Source organism: Melanostigma gelatinosum (assembly GCF_949748355.1).
Source record: "Melanostigma gelatinosum genome assembly, chromosome: 4".
Taxonomy (NCBI): domain Eukaryota; kingdom Metazoa; phylum Chordata; class Actinopteri; order Perciformes; family Zoarcidae; genus Melanostigma; species Melanostigma gelatinosum.
Genome location: NC_136637.1, coordinates 28,371,462 through 28,397,619, shown reverse-complemented (window position 1 = coordinate 28,397,619; position 26,158 = coordinate 28,371,462). Strand labels below are relative to the sequence as shown.

The following is a 26,158-nucleotide window of genomic DNA, read 5'->3' as shown; positions in this document are numbered from 1 at the left end:
ACAGCTGATGTCGTCGTAGCAGAGGTCACCTGACCAACAGACAGACGGATGGGCGGAGCATCGCTGTGTCTGACGACCATGAGGGGGGGGGGTGAGACCGCGACATAGAGACGTGTATGTTCATGGTGCAGAAACTATTTGGGGATGGTGTGAGGCTTTCCGGTAACTCAAGAATCTGTTTAGGGACATAATAACGTGAGGGGGGCGGGGCTTCAAAAAGGTGTGCAGCTGGAATCAGGATTAGTAGGCGAGGTTAAGACGACAACATCCGTGCACGAAGATTTAAAAACAGGGGGGGGGCGGGGCCAACAACACAAAGGAAAAAAAGAAAACACATGTTGGTATTGCTTGGGTTCATGTCAAGAGTTTGCATAACTGCAGCTTTCCTATTTTATGGCGCAGAAGTCCAGTGGACAGAATGCTTGTTGTTATAATTATTTACAAAATGAGTTTGGCAAACCAACGATCAGATGCCTTAAAGCCTCGTTGACTCTATTCCTCCCGTAGAGCTGACCCCAGCGGCTTGATTGACTTATAAAATAAAAATTCAATTTTTCAATTTCTCCATTTTTTGTGATTTTTTTTGTTTTGTTTTTTTAAATCGGTATTGTACAAAAGCTACAGAGAATGAACAGTTTCGATCGCAGAATCCGTTTTGACTTGCAAACACCTCCCTCTCAGGGTCCGTTTTCACTCCTTAATGTCCGGGTCCTCTGGCCTCCGTGTGAGTCCGTCCGTCTGTCCGCGACGAGAGACGTTTTGGCAAATCACTGCATGGATGTGTGTTTAGAGAGAGAGGGTGACAGATGACTGTGTGTGTGTGTGTGTGAGTGTGTGTGAGTAGCTCCCAGAGAGTCTGTTTCTGCACGGTGATCCAGCAGACACTCACAAGAAATTTGGGGAGACAACGGCCGAGGCCGACCGGAAAAAAACCCAATCAGAAGCAGCGAATCCCAGTACCCGGCCATCCCTGATAGGCTCGTTTAAAAGAGTCCAGCTCCTCCTGCGGGGGGGGGGGACCTTCCATCGCTACGGGTTCTGGTCCGTCTAATCCCGTGGCCTGTGTGTGTGTGTGTGTGTGTCGGAGACGGGGAGGCACTGCTCGATTCAGTCCCTCCTTGGTGGCACAGACGGAGGGAGGGAGGAAAGAGGGAAGAAGAGGGAAGGAGGGAGCAGGTTATATCCTGTGTAAGGCTGGGTGTGAGGCGCCACAGGGAGGAGGAGGAGGAGGAGGAGGAGGAGACAGCGCAGTGGAGGGAGAACTGAATCCGTCTCGGTGATTGATATCCCTCCTGCCTGGAGAGAATGGGCTCTCTCCTCTCAGGAGCAGGAGGAGGAGGAGGAGAACGATGAGGCTCCTCCTGGGAGGTTGTTAGCTGGATGAGGAGGAGAAGAAGGGCTTGGCCAGGCAGGGAGCTGTGCCAAACACACACACACTCTCTCTCTCACACACACACACACACACACACACACACACACACACACACACACACACACACACACACACACACACACACACACACACACACACACACACACACACACACACACACACACACACACAGGTGAGGGTTCTCCTCCTGGTCTCTCGGTGCTGGTCTGGTCTTCCTGTGTCTCTTCATTTCTTCCCTTTGTTGATCTGGGCGTAGAGAGGGTCCTTCCCCTTCTGTGCAAAACAAACAAACAAACACACGTGAGCTTTTCTTATCAACCCGGTTGGATTTGTTGGAATGTCACATGACTAAAAGGGAGGATCCGAGTTTCTGCCTCTGATTCATTCGATTCAAGCGGCTGAACTGCACGGTTTCACCTTCAAGCCCAAACAAGTCTGAGATCCAGATCTGCAGAAGGTCCCGTACCGGACACGACCACCAGGTGTCAGTATCGCACTGCTTTAGAGGAGACGTCCAGTCATTTCCCTCTCCTCACTGACTAACCCACCTCTCTCGTCTCCACACCTTGTTCTGGTGTGTGTGTGTGTGTGTTTTCATGCAGTATTCTCTCCCACCAGGACCAGCATGCATCAGAGGTAGAAACGCCTTGAAAGACCAGTTGTGAGTCATCATGTCTGTTGGCTGGATGATGGAGTCGGCTGCAGTCACTCACAGCGGAGCCCCGTTATTATTGTACACATAATTACAGCCAGCGACTCAATCCGCCGCGCAGACAGCTTGATTGGAGGCTACTGCTCTTCTTTTAATATTCTGGAAGACGTTCTCTCTCTACCAGTGGCCTCCACAGGAGGACGGAGATGGTACCCAACGCTCACGGGATCGGAACATTGAAAACTGAAGAGTTTCTGCGCCGATGTGTTGAAGGTGCGACATTCTCTTCATGGCGAAAACACGAACGATGTTACGGTTTTCAGCAATCTTTTTACCTCTTTTACAATTGTTGAAGACAAAATGTCCCTTTATGGTTATTTTTCCACTATTTTCTGACATTTTCTGTACAAAACAATGAATGGATTAACTGAGGAAATAAGCGTCAGATCTATCAATGATGAACGATAATGTCTGGGTGCAGCCCTGTAGCAGTTGATGGCAGGATATCTGTATTTGTGTGTTGGTTGGTTGTGGTCAAAAGACGCACGATAAAATCAATTGTGTTTAAACTTGAAGCACAAATGAAGCAAGGATGCAGATCTCTCGTGGGGAAAAGAGAAGACACGACTTCAACAATCTGCATTGGCCTTCACCTGAACAGTAAAGTCCAATGAAATATATTTTGTATCGCACCAAAATGAGCGATGTGCTGGCCTAGCAGCCGCCTGAAGGCCGAAATATCTGGCCTGGCTGGTACACATGTGGACATCTATGTGTGTGTGTGTGTGTAGTAGGCCCTGGGCAGTGAGAGGGGGGGGGATTGCTCAGTGAACCGTGGATGCAGGCCATTTCACGGCTGAGACTCGGGAGCGTTCGCTGGACATGATGAGATCACCCCAGAAGAAACAAAAAACTAAAAACACTTACACTCCCACCCGCCTGAACACATGGCCGTCTGAGGGGGGGGGGGGGGGGGGGGGCGGTATTTTTGGCTCCGATACGAGCACAGGTGGCGACAGCATCGAGAGCACAGGTGTGCTTCTCTGGGGAGTAACTGGGTCTTTCTTTTGCACAGGTGTGTGTGTGTGTGTGTGTGTGTGTGTGTTTGGGGAGTTGTCTGAAGTCGATGTGATTGAGCAAGTAAACACCATCTGGGAGCAGCGTCATTGGACCGGGACCAAAGTAGTCCACCTACTACAGAGGGGGACAACTCGCTGCTTCTGGCCAGTCTGCAGCCAAAACCCCCCCCGACTCCACAATCCGTCCTCCCACTTAAGGCCCACACCCACCTGCTGCCCCGCAGCCTTCCGACCGTCTGAGTGGGAGGAAGGAGGCCAACGGGGGGGGAGGAGAGGATGCTCAGCCACCTCTCCTCCTCGTCCTCCTCCTCTCCTGAAGTGGAGAAGGACTCTTGGGTTTCTGTAATTCATGGCAATTATGCCGGGCCAGTCATTAATCTTGGCGCGGCGGTATTAGCGGATGAAAACAAAAGCATTACATTTCTCCAGCAGCCATCATTAAGGAGCCACTCGGGGGCTGAGAGGACACCAGGCGGGGACGCAATGTCTCCTTCTAGTTAGACTTTCATGAAGTTTTACCGACGATTGTTAATCGACCGACAGCTGCTAAAGTTAGCAGCATCGCAGCGAACAGCGAACGAACGGAGGTTCCGTTCAGTTACATCATGACGCGTTCAAGCGCTACTCGGCAGAGTTGTAAGTTAATTGTGATGTGTTCAAATGTCATCTTGTAAAATTAGGTTTTTGGTGAGAAACAGTTGTTTGAGGGAAATGTTTTTACAGAAATATAAAATAGATATTAGAGAGGGAACTATGAACGATTCACTTCTCAACACTCGCTCTAAGCAGTTTATAACATATCATGAAAACTAATGTCACTTTAATTGTGTGTCTTCATGCAGATGACCACCATAGCAAAGTTAAAGGACGACATTTAGACTTTTGAACTGTTGACACTGACTTCAGGGCGGTTGAATTGATTTTTTCGGGACATTGGTGGATGAACAGAATGAAGCCTTGTTTACTAGCTGCTATAACTAAACAAAACAACAACAACGATTTGTATCTGCCAACAAGGAAAAATCGACGATCGGCAATCTTAAACCTTTTTCTTTCTGCTGATCCTGACTGTTGGACCTCGACTCCCCTCTGTGGCGTGTGTCCCACTGTCTCCTTGAGAAGACAAACTGCATGTTCATGTGTGCTGTTCAGGGCGCGCGGGCGTGATTGACAGCAGGAGGACACGCGTCACCCAGACGGGACACGATGAGGACAACAAAGAAGCAAACACCATGAGCTCGTCACACAGCGTTTCAAAGGAACTCATGCCGCATGCTTACAAAAGTCCAGGTGAGGCTACGGCACAAATAACCAACACACACACACACACACACACACAAAAACCCACGACACATGCACCATCTCACACGACAAACCGAAGCCACTCATGCCTTCCTTTGAGCATGCGAGACGTCAGGTGAAGGAGGGCCGAGGGGTGAAAGTAGTCGCTTCCTTTTGTTATCGCGTGACAAACAAGAAACACGTGACATCATGTGCAGCAAAGGTATTCATTCAAATGGTTTAAGTGCCACAGAAGAGTGAGGAAACTTTCAAAATCATAACAACTTGTTTTCTTTTTGAATTGGAAGAAAATTGCCTCGAAATTGGTTGACGGCAGTTGAGCCGTTGCTGCCAGCGGAGCTACAGGTCTTTGACCTGCTGTCTGCGTTTGTTGCGATGAAACTGATCTTCACGACGTATTTTACGATTTCGTGTGACAGACTGCACTTGATATCAGACAATCCGGTGCAGCAGCAGGCGAACTTAACAGTTTTGGAAATGCAGCAAGCACAGATTGAAAACCCGTTCTTCCGACTTCGGTGTGTTTTTGACTTTTAAGTCGAAATGTAGAAACAACTTGGACGCCACAGAGAAGACGTCATTCTGTATTTTACTGCTTTAACAACACGTAGCTGTTGTTCACTTGAATTTTTCCAGTTGGGAACGAATGTTTCCAATTATTCCGGAGGAGTGACGCAGAGACACCGTATACGTCTCTGGTAGAGACCTGTCAATCAGCGTGTAGCCCCGCCCTAAAGCATCCCCTGCTTTATGGTCTGTGTGACTCTAAATGGACCATAATGTACTAAATGAACATCATGCTGTATTGAAGAAGACTTGAAACTAGAGATTGAGACATAAACTCATGTTTACAATGTTTACTGAGGGAATAAATCAAGAGAGAAGTAGAGTCATTTTCTCATAGACTTCTATACAACCAGAGGAGTCGCCCCCTGGTGGACACTAGAGAGAATGCAGTCTTAAGACACTTCCTCATCGGTGTGACTCTGCAGAAGCGGAGGTTGCCTCCTGCTGAAAGCAGAACCTCCTGAATGTGATGGCGGCGGGTCGTTGAATGTGGGTTTTGAGAGTCTCGTAGTGGTACCGGACTGTACCGGTCTACTGTCACCCCTCAGAAACAAACAACAGGGGAGGAAAAGACGAAAAAAGAAAAGATGCAGCACACGGAGAGCGATCAGCTTGATTAATGTACGACAGTCAACCAGAAGAACAGATAAGGGCAGGGAGGAGGAGTTGGGGGGGGGGGCAGGAGGAGAGGCATCGACACCTACCCTGCCCTGCTGCTATCTAGCTCCCAGCCTCTGGACTGGCCTGGTCTGGGCTGGGCTCTGCTGTCTCGCTGGGGCAGGGCGACCCAGAACCACACGCCTAGAGAGGGGAAGAGAAAGGGGGGAGGAAAGGAAGAGAAAAGTGTGGGAGGAGGAGTTGATGGAGGGGAGAATAAGAGAAGGGACAGAAGAGGAATAAATCTGAAAGGAGGACTCAGTGGAGACTACAAGAGAGGACGTCAACAGGAAGTAAAAGGTGTCAACAGTCTGAAGGACACTTTGAAAAGAGCACACACACACACACACACACACACACACACACACACACACACACACACACACACACACACACACACACACACACAGATTCAGTTTTCATTCTATTGATCTATCCTCTTCTTGTTGTTTTGTTAAAACCACTTCTGCTCTTCACACCTTGCAGAGGGGGGGGGGGGGGGCTGTTTTTCTGCCTTCGCTCCATCTTTCCCGTCTTTTGTAACCTTTCCGCTCCGCCGCCGTCACCGCTGCACATGTTCTCTTGGTTGTGAAAAGCAACGGTGTGTTATTCAGAGCCTGGTGACATTTTCAGACATTTCTTCTTTTTTTTCAACAATAGCTGGATCGGGGGCATAAAACTAATGTTTCACGGCTGCAGAGTGAGGGAGCGAAAGAAAGAAACACAAAAAGAGAGAAAGAGAAAAACATGTCGAGGAAAGAACTGCTTGTTTCCTGGAAGGTCAAAGGCAGAGAGAGTTCCTCCGCCCTCCCTGAAAACCTCTTTATCCTCTCATCTTCCCTTCATTTCCCTCTGTTGGATCAAGGTGCTGCTCCTTAAAATGAATATGAATCCCCCCCCCCCCCCCCCCCGTCTGTGCGTGTAGAAGCGGTGATGTATGGACGCTTCCTGGCTCGTATTAATAACAGCTTAACGATGTCTCTGACAATCGCGCCAGCTAATTTAACGCGGCGTTGACCACGCACACGCCGATACCACATACTCATGCAGGCACGCAGAAACACACACTTCATGTGCACATTCATTCACACACACACACACACACACACACAACAGCATCGGCCCCCTAATCAGCCAGAGTGATTACCTGGCCCGCCAGCACCGCCACAAAGGCTGTTTATCAGCAGATCTCAACACGCCGCGCAGGTTATAGGAGCATAAGGAGCGAGTTATTAAAGGCACACACACACTTGACTGACTCCTCTTCTACCGTCCTCACACACACACACACACACACACACACTTACAGCGTCTTCCTCTCCACTGCGGCTCGGGCTGCCTTCTGCCTCCCCGAACGAGTCGTCTGTGGGCGGGTCTGTGGCGTCGGTGGGGGGGTCACTGACGTGGGAGGCTGAGGACTTGGAGGGGGAGATCTGCCTCGGAGCCGGGGTGGGAGCTGCAAAAGGTGTGTGGGGGTGTGGGGGGGGAGACAAGCCAAGTCAGACACGAAAGAGCGCAGAGAGCGACGGACAAAAGAAGGTGAATGGACGGAGCTCTCACGTGAGTTGGTGGACGGCGTCGTGGAGGTCACCGGCGTCAGGTTCATCTGAGAGATGTCGAAGTCGTCGCAGTCGTCCGTGTCCTGCGCGGTGCCCACGCGGCTGAAGTAACTGCTGAAGGCCTCCGAGGTTCCCGATAAGCCGGGCTGCTCGCCCTTCTTGGCCGGCATGGCCGGAGGCTTTGCCAGCTGGAAGTCCTGAAGAAGAGGCAGAAGTTGGTGAGGAAGGCTCGCCAGTGAAAACTGGGCAGTGAGTTTTTCCCCCAAAAAAACGATATGTGGGCTTCATCAGTGTTTAAATCGTAAGCTGTGTGCCTCCCTGTGTGGAAGTGACTGGGATCATTCTCTTAATGTCTCCAGTTCATGACCGGTCGGGGACCTCTATCGCTCCCCATCTCGCTCCCTGTCCCCCATCTATTTACAACATTCCTTATTGTCAACAGTAATGCAATGATGAAGACAGGACGCACCGAAAGCCACAAAATAGGAACAAACAGAGACACAAACAACGACCCGGATGAGTTCACAAACAGTGGCGTTACGTTTGTTCCCTTCAGACTGATCGAGCTGCAGGGATGACGTGTTTCTGCAGCATCGCTCTGGTTCCCTCATCTCATTGACACTCTGCCTTCTTTAAGATACGTAAAACCTTTAAATACAAGAGACTGACACATTTTATGTTGTAGAACAAAACACTAAAATCTCTCAAGCTTGTGTTCACCACAGACTTTATCTCAGACTTCTAACAACTAAACCCGCTGACGATAAAACGAGGGAAGTGCAAACATGCTGACTCATTCCTGCAGCACTCTGTTCCTCTTTCAGGTATATTGCTCTTGCATCATGACCAAACCTCTCATCAGACCTCTCCCCACCTTGAACATCTCCTTGCCCATCTTCCTCGCCCTCTCCCCGTGCTGCGGACTCGACGACGCCGAGGGGGAGGCAGCCGACGCGCCCGGGTGGCTCTCGCTGCCCGGAGGCATCGCCGTGACGGGGGCGAGGGCCTGGAACATGGCGGGCAACCCCACGGTTTGGGCGGGGAGGTAGGCTGTGGGGGGGAAGGCTCCGGCTGCCATGGCTGCCCACTGCTGCTGCGTGGCGGGGAAGATGTTGGCCTGGCCCCAGATGAGAGGCTGGCCGCCCGGACCAAGAGGAGACTGGACCCCGAAGGCCAGCGGCGTCTGGGCGGCGAACGCCTGCTGGGACCAGTGGCCGGGGGGTACGGCTCCCATCGTCACGTAACCTGGTGGAGGGGAAACAGTTTCAGGTTGACCTCTGAACCCAAAGCAGCTCGTTCTTCTCTCCGTGGCCTTGTTCTGAACCGCGATATATAGAAGTCCTGCACCTCTATGGAAACAGCATCATCAGCATAACAATCATGGCTAAAAGCTGAAATTAAAGAAACGACTACAATGCCATAAATCATCATGAAGAAGAAAACTATTTGAATTTCCTTGATCATTTATTTTAGAAAACAGAAAAACAATGGAATCTATACGTTAAACATGTCTCCAAGTTTTTCACAGCTTCTGCTTGGATAAAGGTGTACTTTTGGCACTTGTTTAAAGAAAACGTGCTGGTTTGGGTTTCAGGTTTGGGGTTCAGGAACACATAGAACATGTTGGCATTTCGTAAAATCTTAGAGAAGAAAGTGATTGAAATGCCCACAGTGCATATGCATATTATCCACACAAACCCAGAGAGTGCTGCCCTACTTCTGCCTGCAGCTAATGCGGTGTCTCCTGATGGTCACGGTGAACTATTATAATCACCTCCAGAACGAGGGAGAGTCATTACGCAAAGCCCGACACGCGCTCATTAAAATCACTCAAACTCATCAGCAGGAGCTGTTTCCATCGCGCACTCGCTCGTCGGTGGAGGAAGTTGACGTTTAACCCCGGCCGCTCTCCCACGCTGACACGTGAGAGAGCCGGGGAGACGAGAGGAGTAAAGCGGGAGATCCAGGACACACCGACGTCTAATTCACCGTGCATACCGTCACCTCGGCATGTTTCATTACTTCCCTCTGACCACCACAGTTGCCTCAGCCACAGCTAAATCAGCAGCATCTGAGGCCGCGAGCTAATGATGCATTTTATATTCAACACACAACCAACACCACCGTTTCTCCTCTTTCCCCCCCTCATCCACATTTCAATCCTATTCCGTCCCCCTCTATTTATTTCTCATCGCCCTCTCTCTCTCTCTCTCTCCCTCTCTCTCTCTCTCTCCCCCCCCCCCCGCTGCGTTTCTTTCCCCCTACGCTTGTAGCAGCGGGTGTATTTAAGCTTAAAAATGAACCCGGTCCTACCTGAGGGCACAGACGCAGGGTTGAAGGGAGCGTACAGTTCCGTGGGAGGCTGCAGGCCCAGCGAGGGGTCGAGAATGTTGGCTGGAGAGGCGGGGGTCTGTGCAGGTTGTGGATTCAGGAAAAAACACACATCATCATCATCATCATCATCATCATCGGAAAGACAGTTTGGATTTTATAAGACGTAGAACACAAACTGTGCATGTAGGAGAGTTGGGCTTTTGGAGCAGAATAACTGTTCGATACGAGAGTATGCGGAGAAACCACAGAAGAAGAACAGGAGTAGAACTCATTCGGTGCGTTAGCTTTTAGCAAATGTTTTCTATTTCGGTTCGTCATTTTCATCAGGAAAAGTAGACGTTTCAGTCAGTTTCGTTTGGTTTCTGTCGAGTTTGAATGAAGTGTGTTTTGCCGCGGCGCACGGTAGAAGTTTGCCTACGTGGCTTTCTGACAGTTTATTTCAACCTAAACCATAATCTTCTACTAAATCGAACCAAGTATTCTTTTGAAGACAAGACAATGGTCGCAATAAACTGTTCAAATATTTAAAACAATCACGACCCATCCCTCGTATGCAGGACAGCGACTCACCGATGGAGAGGTGATGTCAGGAGGCGTGGACATGTCTCCAAAAATCTCTAACTGGTTGATATTCTGAGAACAAGAGAAAGGACCAGTCAGCCACAACAACAATAATGTTATCTATATATATATGTATATATATATTTATATATTATCTGGGTCGGTTTGCATTCCAGTGCAACATGCAGCACACAACGCATGCGACACGACACTAGCTTGGTATGTTGGTACATGTGGTACCTACCTGAACACTGTGGCAGCAACACAGAAGAAGAAGAAGAAGAAGAAGAAGGTAACGATGGAGAGATGGGACAATGAGATGAAATGAGTGACGATGATGACATACCTACCAAGAGTGATCACAATCTTCCACTGACACACACAGTCTTTGTCATCTTCTCCTTTCTATCGGCTGGTATAACAGCAGACCCCCCCCCCCCCCTGCCGTACGGAGGACGTGTGGTTTGCCTCAGAGGGAATCACGATCAAAGACAGCAGACGTTTCTATTTGATCTGAATTTCTTCTGCTTCCTTTCAGTCCTCCCGATGATCCTCCTCTTTAGTAGCGCCCTTTTTTTCCTCCGTCATTAGTAATATCTTTGGGCCCGGTGGCGAGTGAAGTAAAACTCTATTTATAGCCGTAAAGGAAGTTCAGCCTTGAATACATGGTCAGAGATTTGCATAAATCATGGAGGCGGATCATTTCTTTTGAGATAATGAATGTTCTTAGAATATCTTCCCCCTCGTAAGGTCACAAAGTTCTTCCTGCATCTATCAGGAAATGGATCTGAGAGCACGGTGTTCTTTACAGTGACGGGTACGTTATGAGAATATAACGTGTACTATTGCTGAGCCGAACACAGGAGATAAAGATCAACAAGACCATACCAGATGTATCCAAGATATGCAACATGGACTGATAACAGGAAGTCCACGCGATTCAGAAACACTCTCCTGGACATGAAACACAATAACTTTCTGTGGCTGTTGCTACCAGTCGAATACCACGGAGCCTTTGCTAACGTTCGTCAAACAGTCCAGGAACTTGGACGTTTATAGACTTTCCGTCCACTTCCAGCACTCAATATTCCGGCGGTGGGGTCAGGCTGCTGTGATCATCACAGTGTTTTGAATGCTTTATTAATGTACCGTGAGCGGCTCGACTCTGTGTGCCGTGTCTGCCGGCTCACCCCGCCGACCTCCACCAGTTCTCTGACAGACGCTCTGACCTTTACGTCCACTCCGCCCTGAGAGGACCTGCGCTCGGAGAGGTTGTTTTTTTCTCTGTCTCTTTCGCACAAGTACACATGCAGATATGACCGCCCGGATGCAGCCATACATACGGCACGCCGCTTTACTTTCTGCCTCAACCTGGCTGCTACGCAACGGCAGGGTCGCATGTTTTATTCATGCACGACGAGGGTCAAGAGCCGGGCTGACCTCACGGCTAGAGACGGTGCGGTAAAGACGAGGGCGAGGGAGAGTACATCATCGGAGGACATGCCTGAAGAAGCTGCTCATCGGGGCTGATGGGTAACAGAATGTTGCTCACAAATAACTGAGGACACTTCTTTGCTTTAGTCGCAACTAGAGTTGGGTTGATTTCTGTTTTGATCAAGTTTGAACCACTTTGATTTCATGCAAACCTGCTAAAACGTTGCCTGCATCATCAACCTGAGTCGATGGCGTCACTGACCTGCATTCTCTCTAGTGGCCACCAGGGGGCGACTCCTCTGGTTGTATAGAAGTCTATGAGAAAATGACTCCACTTCTCTCTTGATTTATTCCCTCAGTAAACATTGTAAACATGAGTTTATGTCTCAATCTCTAGTTTCAAGTCTTCTTCAATACAGCATGATGTTCATTTAGTACATTATGGTCCATTTAGAGTCACACAGACCATAAAGCAGGGGATGCTTTAGGGCGGGGCTTACTGTGATTGACAGATCGCTGTTGCTACCGGAGACGCATGTGGCGTCTCTACGTCACTCTCCCTCAGTCTAAATATCGTAACTTCTGTTCACTGGTTGCAAAAAGCCAAGATGGCGACGGCCAAAACGCTGAATTTGAGGCTTCAAAACCGCATCAAACTAATTAATGGGTGACGTCACGACGACGACGTCCGCTTCTTCTATACACAGTCTATGCGTGTAACATGGTGCCGCTTCCCTCCATCTTCTTCTTCTGTAGTGTCTATTGGCGGTTAAACTCTTATTCACGGCCTTTCTCCTTCAGTGTCATTATGTCCCTGTTGGGCGCGGCTGCCGAGTCCAGTGCAACACTTAGTGGTAAAACCCGGTGCGCCGGTCCGGTGTTTGGTCTTATATATCAAACCGGGTCAAAGAAGACACGAGCTCCTTACCTGAGTCGCCATTCCCAGGCCTAAGTCTATCAGATCTGCCACTGCCGGCTGCTGCTGCTCTTGTTGGAGGGGCTGCTCGTGATAATGATGATGAGGATGGTGGTGGTGGTGGGGGGGGCTTTGATGTCCGTTCTGCAATCACAACCCCAGTGTTAGATGGCAGGAGGGATGCAAATGTTCGTACACTCAGAGAGAGGGTGAGACAGAGGGGAGAGCGGTGAAATGAGGGGGGAGGAGGATGATGGTCAGCAGGTGTCACGACGCGCACACACACACACACACACACACACACACACACACTCAGAGCACAGAACAACACTCCTCTCGCCAGACTTGGAGCCCAAGTGAAGATTTGAACAGGTTTAAAGATCATCCCTACCTGTAGTCTACACTACAGCGCTGAGCTGGGCTCTAAAGCCTCTTTTGTGTTCGTGTAAAGCTGCTCTGTCTGTGAGACAGACAGGCACGGCAAGAGCACCTGGATGAACTGACATGCTGTATGAGAGCTAACTGAAGGGAGGATGTTACATTATAGATGGACAAAACGGCTTCCTTCCTGCAGTTTGCTCTCCGTTGAAGTGAATTACAATCTAAAAGTCTTAATAATCTGAAACAAATGCCATTAAAACAAAGCAGCCAACAGCTCAGTCCTCTGCTGAAACACGTATGAGAGCCGTACTGGTGGTATCTGCATGTATTTTGCACCCTGAATGATGATGCCTGGCACCGACACACAACGTGCAGATTGGTCTGGCAAAGCGAGAGCAGTTGGTGCGCGACGTACAATATTGCTGAGTGTTTCCTTTTCTTTGGATGAAAGCATGAAGTATGGTCGTCATTAGCCGAGGCTGAAGAACGGGAACAGCTCGCCCAAACACTAATCAGTTCTGGAAATATTGTCCATTTTTCAACCCCCGGACTCATTATGGTTCCTTTAAAACCCAACTGATGAAATGAAGCCAATCCTTCGGGGACGTTTAAATGCACCTGACGGTTTGTTTGAAACACATCTGCTGTTATTCTTTGCTGAGAGCTGCAGTCCGCTGCTCATTCCTCTGCTTCTCTTTCTCCACTCTCTCGCCGGCCATTGCCCTGCCAATTATCCCTCTGTGCCCATTATACACCCTCTCCATCTCCTCATCAGTACGGCCGCCACCCGTCAATTAGCCGTCTCAGGGGAAACCGTAATTACCTGTGCACATGTCTTCTGCATACAATTATCGCAGCCCCTTTAATTAACGCCACCCCGCTGACCCCCCGCTGACCCCCCGCCGACCCCCCGCTGCCTGACTGATCGAACTGGCACGCGGTCGAGAACACTGCAAACACACACACAACGTTTTTCACGGCCTTGGAATCATTTTCTCGGTCACTCTTTCACGCGTGGACATGGAGCAAATAAAGGACGCTTCAGAGAAATTCAGCAGCGTCACAGAAATCAATCAGAGTTGAGTTTGTCTCTTTCCTTTTCTCCAGGAACTCCAGTATTTTTGCTAAATCCATCGAAAAAAGGGAGCAATTTAAAAAAGTTAAAGCTCCTGAAGTGTAAGTTGAAAGTTAAGAATGGATCACAGGATGAATTGGAGTTTAAGGTTTTGGTGCAACAGAATTGAATTGAATCTCGTTTTAGAGTAAAAAGTAAGCTGAGGTTGAATGAGAGGTTTAAATGTTCTTAAGCTGGTTTGAAGTTGAAACATGATTTCATCGGGTTTATAAATGAGTCTTTGCTGGTTCAACTCAGCCTATCTTGATGCAACCTTGATTTAAACCAGGAAGCTCGGCCAATCAAGACACAGACTCGTATTTATTCATGATGAATGGTTTGATGAATGTCATGCATCACACTAACCGAATGTTTGGACATGCTGCTGACCTCCACTGTTGATTCAACACTCTCTCAGTTCTTAGGGGGTCCGAGTGGATTGAAGCGGCCTCGTGTGTGTGTGTGTGTGTGTGTGCTTTATTGATTTGTCATCGTTTCAGAAGGCGACAGAGAAACGACGTTTCTGCAGCCAGCGCCATCATTTCCTCCCAGACGTAGAGTAGCACTGTTAATCCCTCTGCTGAGACTACGACGCACATCAAGTCCACCGTGAGCAGCAATGGTCAGATAAATGCTGCTGCCTCTGGTCAAGCCCGTCTCAGTGACGTCACAACAGCTTCTACCGCTCGCGCCGTGTCGGCTGAATAAGAAGGAGAAAACAGCGCTCTGCCGTCAAATCCGTAAACGTCTCCGCTCGTCCGTCTCCGCTCGCTAACCGCCTTCTCCAGACGGACTGACAGCAGACAGCTGCTGCAGGAACAGACGTTACACGTCGGCTCCGTGCGAGGACACAACAGTGCTCGTCGTTGATGAACTGATTGTAATTCCCTGCCGACTGTATGAAGTGAGGGGAGTCTGCCTGTAGCGATACAGACGACTGTGATCAATCAATCAGGTCAATACGATCCAAACACACACACAGTCATCTTTCTTTCTATGCAGATACGCTTCACTGAGCCCTGCAGTCTCCACACCAACAATAACATCATCATGTTATTTTCATTTGGTAATAATAAGTGAAACCAACTCCTTTGAGGCTGGATAGCTGCTTTGCAATTACCTTGTGCTGCTGTTCATGTATTTCAATCACATCCTACAGCGGCTCCGCTGCCGTGTTAGCATCCTTTGTGACACTTCTGCAGTTCTTTCCACTAAATGTGAGATATTGTAACTCTCAGAAATGTCTCCTGGAGGCTGCTCATATGCAATATGATGAGAGAGACGTGCTGTGACATCACTTACTGTGGTGCCACATGCTTGAAAGACTCGAGCCGTAGAGAGAGAAGCACAGCAGCAGTCTTCTTTCTTCCTCCGAGTCTGAATATTCACCTTACAACCAGATTACAGCATCTTCAAATCACAACACGAGCCACAAAACGCATTCTTCAATTTGTGATCCATTGGTATTGCTATGATCCTGGGTTGTGGTTCCTCCCTCTGAGAGACTTGAATTCGCTTCGTTCAAACCAGAATGGACGGCTCGTCCAATTGGTTGCACAACAAGAGAGAAATATTGGATTTGCTCACGTTCAGACACAAAGGCAACCCAAACAGCAGCATGTGTTGTGGGCCGGGAGAGGAGGGAACAGAAATACTACGGCGCCTGTAAGCTTCTTACCAAAGTCGGGATAATATGCAGCCAGAAAACTGCCAGACTGATTCCAACTCCACTCAAAAAAGAAATCATGGAGTGGGATTGCGACTGACAGTTTTAGCAGGTTTAAGGGTTAATAATGGAGCCGGTGGGCTCTGGATGGGCTGAGGGAACACTGATCTACAGACCAGCAACACACACACACACACACCTGCACACACAGCGATATAGATGGATACTGCAAACACTTTGCTTAATTGCATGACCGTCCTGATGTATAGATTGAAAAACATGAGGCCATGCACATTCTAAAGTCAGACACATGGTTCATATCCGTTACGGGGAAAGATGACGGAGGCAGGAACGTGTTGGGCACAATCAGGGAGAAGGTCATGCAGGCTTTGCCACCGGGCAAAAAAAACACCAAGCCAGGCATGCATGCATTCACTCTCTCACACTCACACACACACACACACACACACACACACACACACACACACACACACACACACACACACACACACACACACACACACACCGGGTTATGACCATACGGGAGCAGGCACCACAGCTACAGCACAAGCAGAACAGCAGCACAAGAGCACTGGGTCCCAGCAAAACCTCTCAGCGGAAACATTGAAGACATGAAGAGTCACTGCAACATCAGAGCTTCACGATGCGCCGGAAGAGGGGGGGGGGGGCTCTACAGCTGAGAGGTTTGTCTGAGGGGGGGGGGGGGGTGGAGCAAACACACGGGTCACTCACTGGGTGTCGCTTTGGGACGTCATAGACCCCTTCCTTCTGCTGACTGGTGGGAACCTACACAGTCGGCCAAGAGAGCCCGTTACCTCTGGTTTACTCACACAGTGGAACTTCGCACATCACACGTCGCATGCTGGGACAAAAACCCTGAAAACTGGCTCCTCGGGAGTCAAATCAATCACTGGCAGTGTGTGTGTGTGTGTGTGTGTGTGTGTGTGTGTGTGTGTGTGTGTGTGTATAATCAGAATTAAAATCTGCGGAGTGAGAACTCATCTACGAGGCCTGCGGTGACGGTCTCTCTGTCTCTCTCTCTCTAATGAAGAATGGATGAGGCTGCTTATCACAGCCACAGACATGTAATAACTCAGATTGTGACACACATGGAGACATGTAATATCTCCGTGTCACGCAGGCGGATACATTTGACAGCGTGTGTGCAATGAGGAGACTCAAAGCGCACGGGTATGTTCCAGTTCTGATGTCTTTGCACTGGCTTCCTGTCCAACAAAGAATTGACTTTAAAATCCTGCTGTTGGTTTACAAAGCACTGAATGGTTTAGGGCCAAAATACATCTCTGATCTGCTGCTACCTTATGAACCATCCCGACCCCTCAGGTCGTCTGGGACCGGTCTACTATCTGTTCCCAGAGTCAGAACTAAACATGGAGAAGCAGCGTTCAGTTTTTCTGCTCCACATATCTGGAACAAAGTCCCAGAAAGCTGCAGGTCTGCTGAGACCCTCAGCTCATTTAAATCAAGATTGAAGACTTTTCTGTTTGCTGCTGCCTTTAATTGAACCACATTCAATTCATATATTAATCAATTTCCTGCATTTCACTACTGCATTTATTTCTCACACTGTTCTTAATTGTTGTTAAATCTCCTTTTCTTTTGCCTTGTGTTTTGATGCTTTTAATGGTTTCATGTGAAGCACTTTGAATTACCTTGTTGTTGAAATGTGCGGTACAAATAAACTCGCCTTGCCTTGAATCCTGGGTCTGTGTTTCTCCTACAGTGACACGGTGTTTGAAACAAAGTTTTCATCTTCCCCAGGTCGATGTGCACCAATCAGACAATGAAAGGCAGCACTGACAGAGAGCGTGGGTATCGATCCAGCACCAGCCTTTCTTTCGTTCACATGTTTATTTCCAGAAGCCGCCGTCTTTATTCATACATTAGTTCCTCTGTGGCTGCAGGCTGAGGCTCACTTTGTTTGTGCGTGTTAGTTCACGCACCATTTTATTTAAAGATCAAACGAGAGGCTGGTGATTCATCTTTCTCACCCCCCCCCCCCCCCCGGATCGACTGCCTTTCTTTCATCTCCTCTCTCAGGGAGGAAAGAAGAGGAGGGGTAACCAGGAATAACCTCCACGCGGCACAGAGCCCTTCCCCTCTTCATCCCGCGGAGCTCTACCCACGTCCTCTGAGGAGAGCACCCAAAGAAAGGCTCCTCTCCCTGGGGCAGCCAGCTTTAGCTGTCGGGCCCTCTGCAGAGCGTTGCTCGCCTCTGTTCTTCGTCTTTTATTTCCTGTATGTACATTTCATTTTATGAGCACAATATATATATATAGTGATGTAGCTGGTGGCAAGCAATGGAAGATCAAGGCTGCATCCAGTCGACTACGGTTCCGTTGTGAAAGGCCTTTCTTTTGCTACATTCACGCTGAGCTCACGCTGACCTTGTTGTCTTTACCAGCAGCCGCTGCGCAGTTAGATTCTGCATTTTATAATTCTACCACTGCCGACAAAACAAAGCTCTTCTTGGAGCGATCAGCGAGCAGCGTGTCCAGCGGACCGGACGTTTGAAGTCACCGTTTGCGGCTTTGAGGAGGGCGACGCACGCAAAAAACGGAGGACATTCCTTTTCTTATCGAGGCTTATTTAGTTGTGCACAGCTAATGTGAAGTTCACTAAGAAACTGTAAACAAACAAAAGCATAAACGCTCTCCAGTCCAAGAGGCACTTGCAGCCACCAGGCAGAGCTACGAGTCAGAACACGACACCTAGAAAACAAGTGAAGAGACGCCTTTACCAGATGACTTGACCCATAATCGATTCAAACCTTGATTTGTAAGCGTTCATTTTTGAAGTAAATTGGATGTGAGAGAGAGAGATAGAGCAAGACCTGCAGCGTTGTAACTAAGTTTGAAAAAAACAAATGTTCCAGTACATTTGTCTGTTTGGGAGATACAGATCAGGCACGAGCTTTTATTGTGAAAGAGAACAATATTGTATTTTCTGAACTCTCCTTTTGTTTGAACACTTTAAAGAGCTGCTTGTTGTTATTGCTGGTGGCTTGACCACCGCTGAGTACAAGATGACGTGATAAAAAAAAACAACCTCAAGCAGACAAGACGAGCTTGTGAGTACCTGATAAATGCTCTCTTCTGATTGGTCGCGGATGGGCTCGTGTCCCGCCTCAAACACAATGTACTACAACGTCAGCAGCGGAGGGAGGAGGGGAGAAGAAGAAGAAGAAGAAGAAGCGGAAGAGAAAATTGGAAGATAAAGGAAGTTGAGAGAAAAGTGGTGAAATTGCAGAGGTGATTAGTCAAACAGCATTGTCAATATTATTCATAAAAAATAAAAAGCAGAAGAAGAATAGATCCGGGTGACACAAGGAGGAGAATTTAAGCAGAAAAGTAAAATACATCTTTCGACTGGCAGACATGCACGCAGACACACAACACACACCGGAGGGCGTCTCCTGCTGCTGTGGACATCACACAAACATCTGCACCGCACGCTGCAACCAGACGTCTCCCCAACAGTGCACACACACACAGAGGAGGAGCAAGCCGACGAGAATGCAATGCCGATTGGTTTAGGAAGTTACCTGGTAGACCGGGTCCTCCAGATCCTCCTCCAGTATTGTCTGCAGAAGAGCGGCGGGCAGGCGGTACAGAGGGAGAGAGATCGCACAGCGAGGAGGGAGAGAGGAGACAGAAGAGGGGGAGGAAGTTAAGCCGGTGGAGCAGAGAGAGGCGGTGGAAAGCGCAGCAAGACGTGGCAGCTTCCCAGCATCCGGGAAAAAAAATCATTTGGCAACAATCAGAGGGAGAGAGAGAGAGACACGGAGATAAAGAGAAATGAAACAGGTGATGCAGAGAGGACAGAACAGAGGACGGTGAACGGGCAGATGGCGCCACTGATGAAACCTGGAAGCTGCTGCTCTGCATGTCACTCACTGGCTTCGATGTTTGTCTTTTTCAAGTCTTCCTCAACTTGTCAGTCAAGAGTCTCTCAGATGAAGCTCGTCATACTTATGTCAGATGATTAAAATGAGGTTAACTCGAAATAACGAGCAGTCGAGTCAGCAGTCCTCGCTCATCCAGGGCTCAGCACGTTTCCACTGGCTGACCAACTGTCTGAGTCGAGAGCTGTCGGCGTCTCTCCAGGAGGCTTTCAAGCGTGTGGATGTGGGGATGGAATGCACCGTGGCGTCGCCGCTCATCATCGAGCACTTGGATGAATGAGACGACGTGAACTCTTGACTCACGAAACCATTTCGTTCGCAGTCCGGAGCTCTGACGCCATTTTACCCTCTTAAGACATTTGTGTGAAATTTACATAATTAGAATATGGATTCTTGAGTAATGGGTACGAATTTTGTTTTGTGAGGTCACAATGACCTTTGACCCCCATTGTAATCAGTTCAAACCTCGGGTCCGTTTGGGCCAAATCTGAAGGAATTCCCTCCAGTGGTTCCTGTGATGTCACGTGAGCGTGCATGGGGCGGACGGACGGCCGTCGCTGGCTTTAAAGAAAAGGTCAGACCGTGCGCCGGGCAGCGTACCTGGTAGACCGCCTGCTCACACTGCTTGTCCTTCTGGGCCTTCTTCTCCATCTCCTCTCGCTGCTTTATCTCATAGATGAGCTGGAACAAGTCCCGCAGGTCCAGGATCACAGGCTCAGCCTGGGGAGATAAGGACACGTTATACACCCACGGACACACACACACGCACACACACACACACACACACACACACACACGGGTCAGAACTGCGACCATGCCTTCTTATTCTGGTTAAATGGCGACTGCACCTCCTCATGACAGGAGATTAGAGTCGTGCTCAGACCAACATTGCAACTAAAAGCATTATTTTCTCAGCGTTCCCGAAAAAGTTGCGACCGGCTCAACTTCTTCGTTGGTGTTTCACACGCAGACACGTGCACATACCTGGTCATTGACTTTGTAATGCGAGTGGTTTACATCTTCTGTTTGCCTTGAAACTGTCGAGACGACGGGCGAAGTGATCCTTTCTCAGAGTTGTAACATGCTGTCGGCTTCGGCAGGATGAGTCATAGGTACCTGATTGGTTTGCTGACAGCCGATTACGGATGCGTCCATTCGTCCACCAGCACGAAAAACAAAATGGCAGCAAACTGGATCGGACAATTTTGCCACTTCTGCAATTAGTTTGTCGAAAATCTTTCATTGAAGGCAACAGTGTCTTCAGTGACTGATTGTTTGCTGATTTGTTCAACGCTGACAAATTCTTGCAAGAAGTGAAAGCGACTAAAACCAGAAGGTTGAAGTTCCAGACTGTGAATCTGTAAATCAGTGGAGCTGCTTGTGATTTATGTGTTGGCGTGTTTGACGGGGACGGAGCAGCGCGTCTATAGCGGCAGCAGGGTGAGAAGCTTATTCACATTTACATCACATGAAGAAGATTCATCCACCGACTTAAAACTCATCTCCTAAATCTGCCTTGAAGCGGTGAAGTCAGTTAAGTATCTTTTTCATTTCCGTGTTGTTCCTTACTGTTATGATGTCATCCATCTTCTTCTGTTGTTTCTGTTGTGACCATGTAAAGTGTCTCTGAGTACCTTTTAAAGCACTACACAAATAAAATGGAGTATTATTGTTATTAATTGTGAGTAATTTGCATTTGCGATATGATTTGCAATGTTCGAGGGAATGATTCTTTTTACATAATTTTTCATTTTTGCAGCGATCTGAACCCAAACAAAGATGTTTTCTTAAATCTGTAGAATATGATGAACACTGCGACTCCTGGGAGCTAAATATTGCACGAGTGCTTCTTGTAAGATCTTGATGAATCTACATTAACATCTTCATGTGGACCCTGATTTGTTTGTGATCTGGAAACCAGATTAAGGCATCGCTACATATCCTCCTCCTCTCGGCCTTGTTCACACAGTGACAGCAGCAGATACCGTCTCTTGGTCTCTCTTGTCAGGGGAGCAGAAGTACAGACGATAAACGAGTTAAGACGACTCACACCTTAGAACTACTGTCACGGCAAAGAGTCCTGCAGTACGACGGTGCTTCAGACCTCATCAGTGACTGACCGGGGCGATGCGGAGTGCAGCCGGAGTCACCGGACCGACGGCAGCCTCGGATGAGACGCTTCTATTTCAGTTTTCTTCCCGCGAGACGTTCGTGACAGACACTAAACGGTGGCTCCCGCTGAGCCGACACTGAAACATGTCGTCACTCTGTCAGATTCACATCCTCTTGGCATTTGACGACACATGCTCTTTATTTTTCCTCGCCATCTGTTTCGAGTTCCTTTTTTTTTCCCGCCGCTTCTCCGTCAAAACTTGCTGGTAGGAGAAGCCGAGGCGAGCGGAAGGTGAATTGTGGGGAGAATGCAGCGAGCTGTGAGGTGGCTGGAGGAGGAGCGTCCATCATGGAGCGTGGAGACGAGGTCACCTCAGTGCAGCGCTCCTGAATCAGATGAGTGATTCATCGCCTGCGGCAACAGCGGCGAGAGATTCGAACAAAACAAAAAAAAGTCGAGATGACGACTTTACTGCAGATACACGGTTCTATTAAAAATCTGCACTGATCGGGAGTTTTGTTTGAGATCCGCCTGAATATTAATAACAGATTCACCCAAATGAAGTCCTGCTGTTGGTTCCTTTCTCCAGGATCTCCTGCCGCTGAACTTATTGAGAAGGTATTTCTTGGTATAAAAACAGGATTTAGACACAAATCAAAGGTTGTTTTTTTGCCCCATTAAAGCTTTTTTTTGGGGGAGTTGTTCCTTGTGGTGTGCGGTGCAGATTGTACAGCCCTCTGAGGCAAATCTGTGATTCGTGACGTTGGGCTGTAGAAATGAAATTGAAAAGCATTTTGCTCGGTGACTCTGGGCTCAGACACGTTGATCGACACCGCTGACATTTTGGATGGTTTGAAAATGTTCCGTCACTGAACTGAGCTGGAAACACTGCCACCAGAGAGGCTGCACTACAGTAAAGTGATGTCATCTCTTTCACTCACCGGATCATTTTTTTTATTATTTGCCTTCACTCACTAAGTCGTGATATCAACATCACTGACGGTTATTTATCAAAATCTTATGGTGTAAATGTTTTGTAAACGCACGTTTGTTGAACCCGACAATATCGTAGCAATATCCATAACGAGCTATTTGGTCAAAAATATTGTAACATGTGATTTTCTCCATATCGCCCCAATTACAACAGTAACTTCTGTAAAAAAGTTACAACAAAGACTGACGAGCTAACAGAGTCTCCGAAAGCCTTTCTAACACAATGAATGTGCTTCCATCTCCGGCAGAATAAAACACGTCCTTCTCGCGCTGAGACTTTGAGCCGAGCGTTAAGCCAATTACTTTTCAATGCACTCCTAAATTGGCCTTTTTCGGAGGAACCTCGAGTCCTCCGTCTTCGTGACGACAGAGACGCTTTGTTAATTCACATCAAAGCGGTTACTTCCCAATTACAGCCTCTGCCATAAGCTCCGCCTCCTCTCGTCGTCGGCTCCGCGACCGGCGGTGCGAGAGCGAGTGGCGGCGACGGGTTCAAATGCCAGGAAAACGCGAGTGAAACAGAGCGCTGACCTTTCCTCGGGCGCTCGCCAGGTACATGACAGCCGAGGTGACCGATGAGAGCTCGCGCTGCGCCGCTCGCCAGGGTAGCATTTGGTAAGCAACAGCTTTTTGTTTAGTCTGGTTGGTGTAAATGCTGAGTACAGCCCCGTGTGTGTGTGTGTGTGTGAGACACTGTGTGTATCTGCCGAAGTCAAAGAGCCACGGTCCACGGCCCTGGGAGGATGGATATGCCATTAGAGCTGGTGACACACACTCAAAACCTCATCGACTCATACGGGAAATCAATACGGCTCCAGAGCGAGCCAGCTGGATCCAGACGAAACAAGCCAGGCACGTAGACGCAACAGCAGCACAACAATCATACCAGGTCCAAGAGAGGTGCTCAGCATCAAGAAGAGGGTGTAGCTGCAGCCTGGACTCATCGACACACACACACACACACACAACCAAGGGCACCAGAGTAAACTGTTTGCTTGACGAGCTGGTGTTCAAGGGTCCTCGTCTAGATGACAAGAGGTCCGTGCAGTTGAGAGGCGAGCCCGATGAATCAGACATGAACCTGCAGGCAGCGGGCGTGCGGTACAACGCGGACACACGCGACACTGACCGACTGGGCGGTCTTGATGGCCACGAAGCGGTGGTTCCCCTCCTTCCCGCAGACGTAGCCGAAGGCTCGGTGGTCCGTGATGTCCTTGGCGATGTAGGAGATCTCGTGGACCGCATGGTGGTGTTGGAGGACCTGAAGGGAGGAGGCATGACAGAGAATGTTTCATACACCACACAGACACGTTGAACGACTTCAACTTTATTCTTCTGATATTATTACTTTGTTTTTCTAGAAGTTATGCAAATAACATGCAACTTTCTTCTCAATGTGTTGATTTCATTCATGAAATGAGAGTTTTTGAATGGTGAACAGTGGCCCCAATACTAGAATACTGCTTAAAAATATATGCAGCCTGCTGTTTCTGGTGCAGCTGCATGTCAACAGGCTGCGCTCCGTCAATCAGCACCACTGAGTGAACTTCAGGTGAACAGCGATCAAAAGACAAGGAGACGGAATACAACAGAAGAATTCACTTCTACGCTTTTAGATCCAAACTCGTGGGAAGCAGAAAAACAACCTGCATGGTGCCCCCCCCCCCAGCGCTCACACAGACACCCTCACACGGAGACCTTGTATCCGATATCAAGCTGCTCCGAGCTCCCCTGCCCTCTAGTTTAGCCTGGGTGAGGAGAGTGCCAAGCTGGCATTGCCCGTGGCAGATGGCACTGTTGTTCCTGAGGACGGGGGGGGGGGGGGGGGGGGGGGAATCAGTGACAATCACAGCTCGGCAAGCTGTCGACTTGATCACTTCATCTGTGCCCTCGCTCGCACAGCACACACAACTCACACAACGTGCAATGGCCCGCTCTGTAAAGTCGCACTAAATGTCTGCTTTGTTGTGATCGTCTACGCCAGCTGCATGCTGGGAAACAGCGACACACAGTCGACATAATGACCCCGGTGGCCCTTGAGTGCATGCGAGGGGCTACAGCTCCGTACATCAGAGGCTAAACACACACATCTGCTCTGTCTGAAGCTATTCCAGAGCCAAGACACGGCAGAGCGGAGGGACACCAATTTAACATTGGGGCACTGGCACTCTCTCTCACACACACACACACACACACACACACACACACACACACACACACACACACACACACACACACACACACACACACACACACACACACACACACACACACACACACACACACACACCCAGTAGTAATAGATAATCATTGTATGAGTCATGTCTTCTAAATTTAATAATTAGATAATGATGATTATTATCACCTCTGATTGACCTGGAAATGACTACTAGGGCAGTGCATGTGAACACACACACACACACACACACACACACACGGAGCTCATTTGCAGAGGTTATTGAATTATCTCTGGGTGGGTGGTGAGGTGACAGAGAGGGACTCTGATTCAAAGAGAGCAGAGAACGAGGCGGCTGCATGAGTTGAATTGCTGCGCTCCGTCTTGGTGGCGAGTACGTCTTAGAGAGCAGACACTATTTACATATACTTACAGTCAGTACGTTTGTCAGGTGAAAATGTTCCACATGGATCGTGAAAGGGACCTGCTGTACTGGCAGTAGTTTACCCAGACCTCTACTTGACTACTTCAAAAAGATATTCAATATTTTTATGATTGAAAAAGCAGCATTGATCCCTCTGAAAAGTAATGTTCCATGTACTCCACATGATATAGCTTTTATTTCCTTACTGGCAGCCAATGTACTTAAACATTAATACTAATATGGCAAACTGGGCTTTTGCCTTTTGTTGTTTTTTTCTTTACTTCTTCCACATGCTATGTGCACACCAGCCGTGTAGCTGCACCCATCTACACCCGTCTACAGCACAGGTGTCAAACTCAAGGCCCGCCACGTCATTTTATGTGGCCCGCGAATCCGCCAGCAAAAAAAAAAAAAAAGATTTTGGTTTTTTTTGTAAAAATAATTAAAAGTTAGACTTGAAAATAAAAGTATCCCCATGGTCGAAATGATGAGACAGAAAGTTGAAATCATGAGATAGCATGTTGTCTGTGTACCGACATTAAAACGATCACAACAGGTGGACAGGAGAGGCAACAGCCCGAAAAGAGGTTTTCCAACGATTGGAAAAGATCGACAAATAATCCCAAAATGTCCACGAAGAGAAACATTGATGCAGAGGGAAGAAAATGTAATAAAAGATGTGAAAGCAAATGCATGTTTGTGCTTCAAGGAGAAACACTGGTCTGTCTTCTGTGTTATGAGGCGTGTCGGTGATGAAGGATACAATTCACGTCGGCATTTTGACACCAAACACGGAGCTAAATTTAGCCTCCAAGAAAAACATCAAACTGTCCAAGAATTAAAAGGCAGACTGCAATCACAGCAGAATATATTCACACAGCTACAGCCCAG

General features: G+C 48.5%; 1 protein-coding gene across 1 annotated transcript in view; it reads right to left on the bottom strand.

Annotated features, from left to right (window-relative positions):
- Positions 1 to 1,539: 1,539 nt before the first annotated feature.
- Positions 1,540 to 26,158, bottom strand: part of dab1a (DAB adaptor protein 1a) — a gene marked incomplete at its 5' end in the record, with an annotated part of 37,213 nt that continues 12,594 nt past the window's right edge. The window contains 13 exons of the mRNA XM_079267282.1: positions 1,540 to 1,666; positions 5,698 to 5,794; positions 6,958 to 7,106; positions 7,211 to 7,406; positions 8,084 to 8,454; positions 9,523 to 9,619; positions 10,114 to 10,176; positions 12,467 to 12,598; positions 16,369 to 16,422; positions 18,736 to 18,798; positions 19,202 to 19,240; positions 20,162 to 20,281; positions 23,797 to 23,928. Coding sequence (XP_079123408.1) covers positions 5,714 to 5,794; positions 6,958 to 7,106; positions 7,211 to 7,406; positions 8,084 to 8,454; positions 9,523 to 9,619; positions 10,114 to 10,176; positions 12,467 to 12,598; positions 16,369 to 16,422; positions 18,736 to 18,798; positions 19,202 to 19,240; positions 20,162 to 20,281; positions 23,797 to 23,928 — 1,497 coding nt within the window. The 3' untranslated portion in view covers positions 1,540 to 1,666; positions 5,698 to 5,713. The remainder of the gene's footprint in view (positions 1,667 to 5,697; positions 5,795 to 6,957; positions 7,107 to 7,210; positions 7,407 to 8,083; positions 8,455 to 9,522; positions 9,620 to 10,113; positions 10,177 to 12,466; positions 12,599 to 16,368; positions 16,423 to 18,735; positions 18,799 to 19,201; positions 19,241 to 20,161; positions 20,282 to 23,796; positions 23,929 to 26,158) is intronic.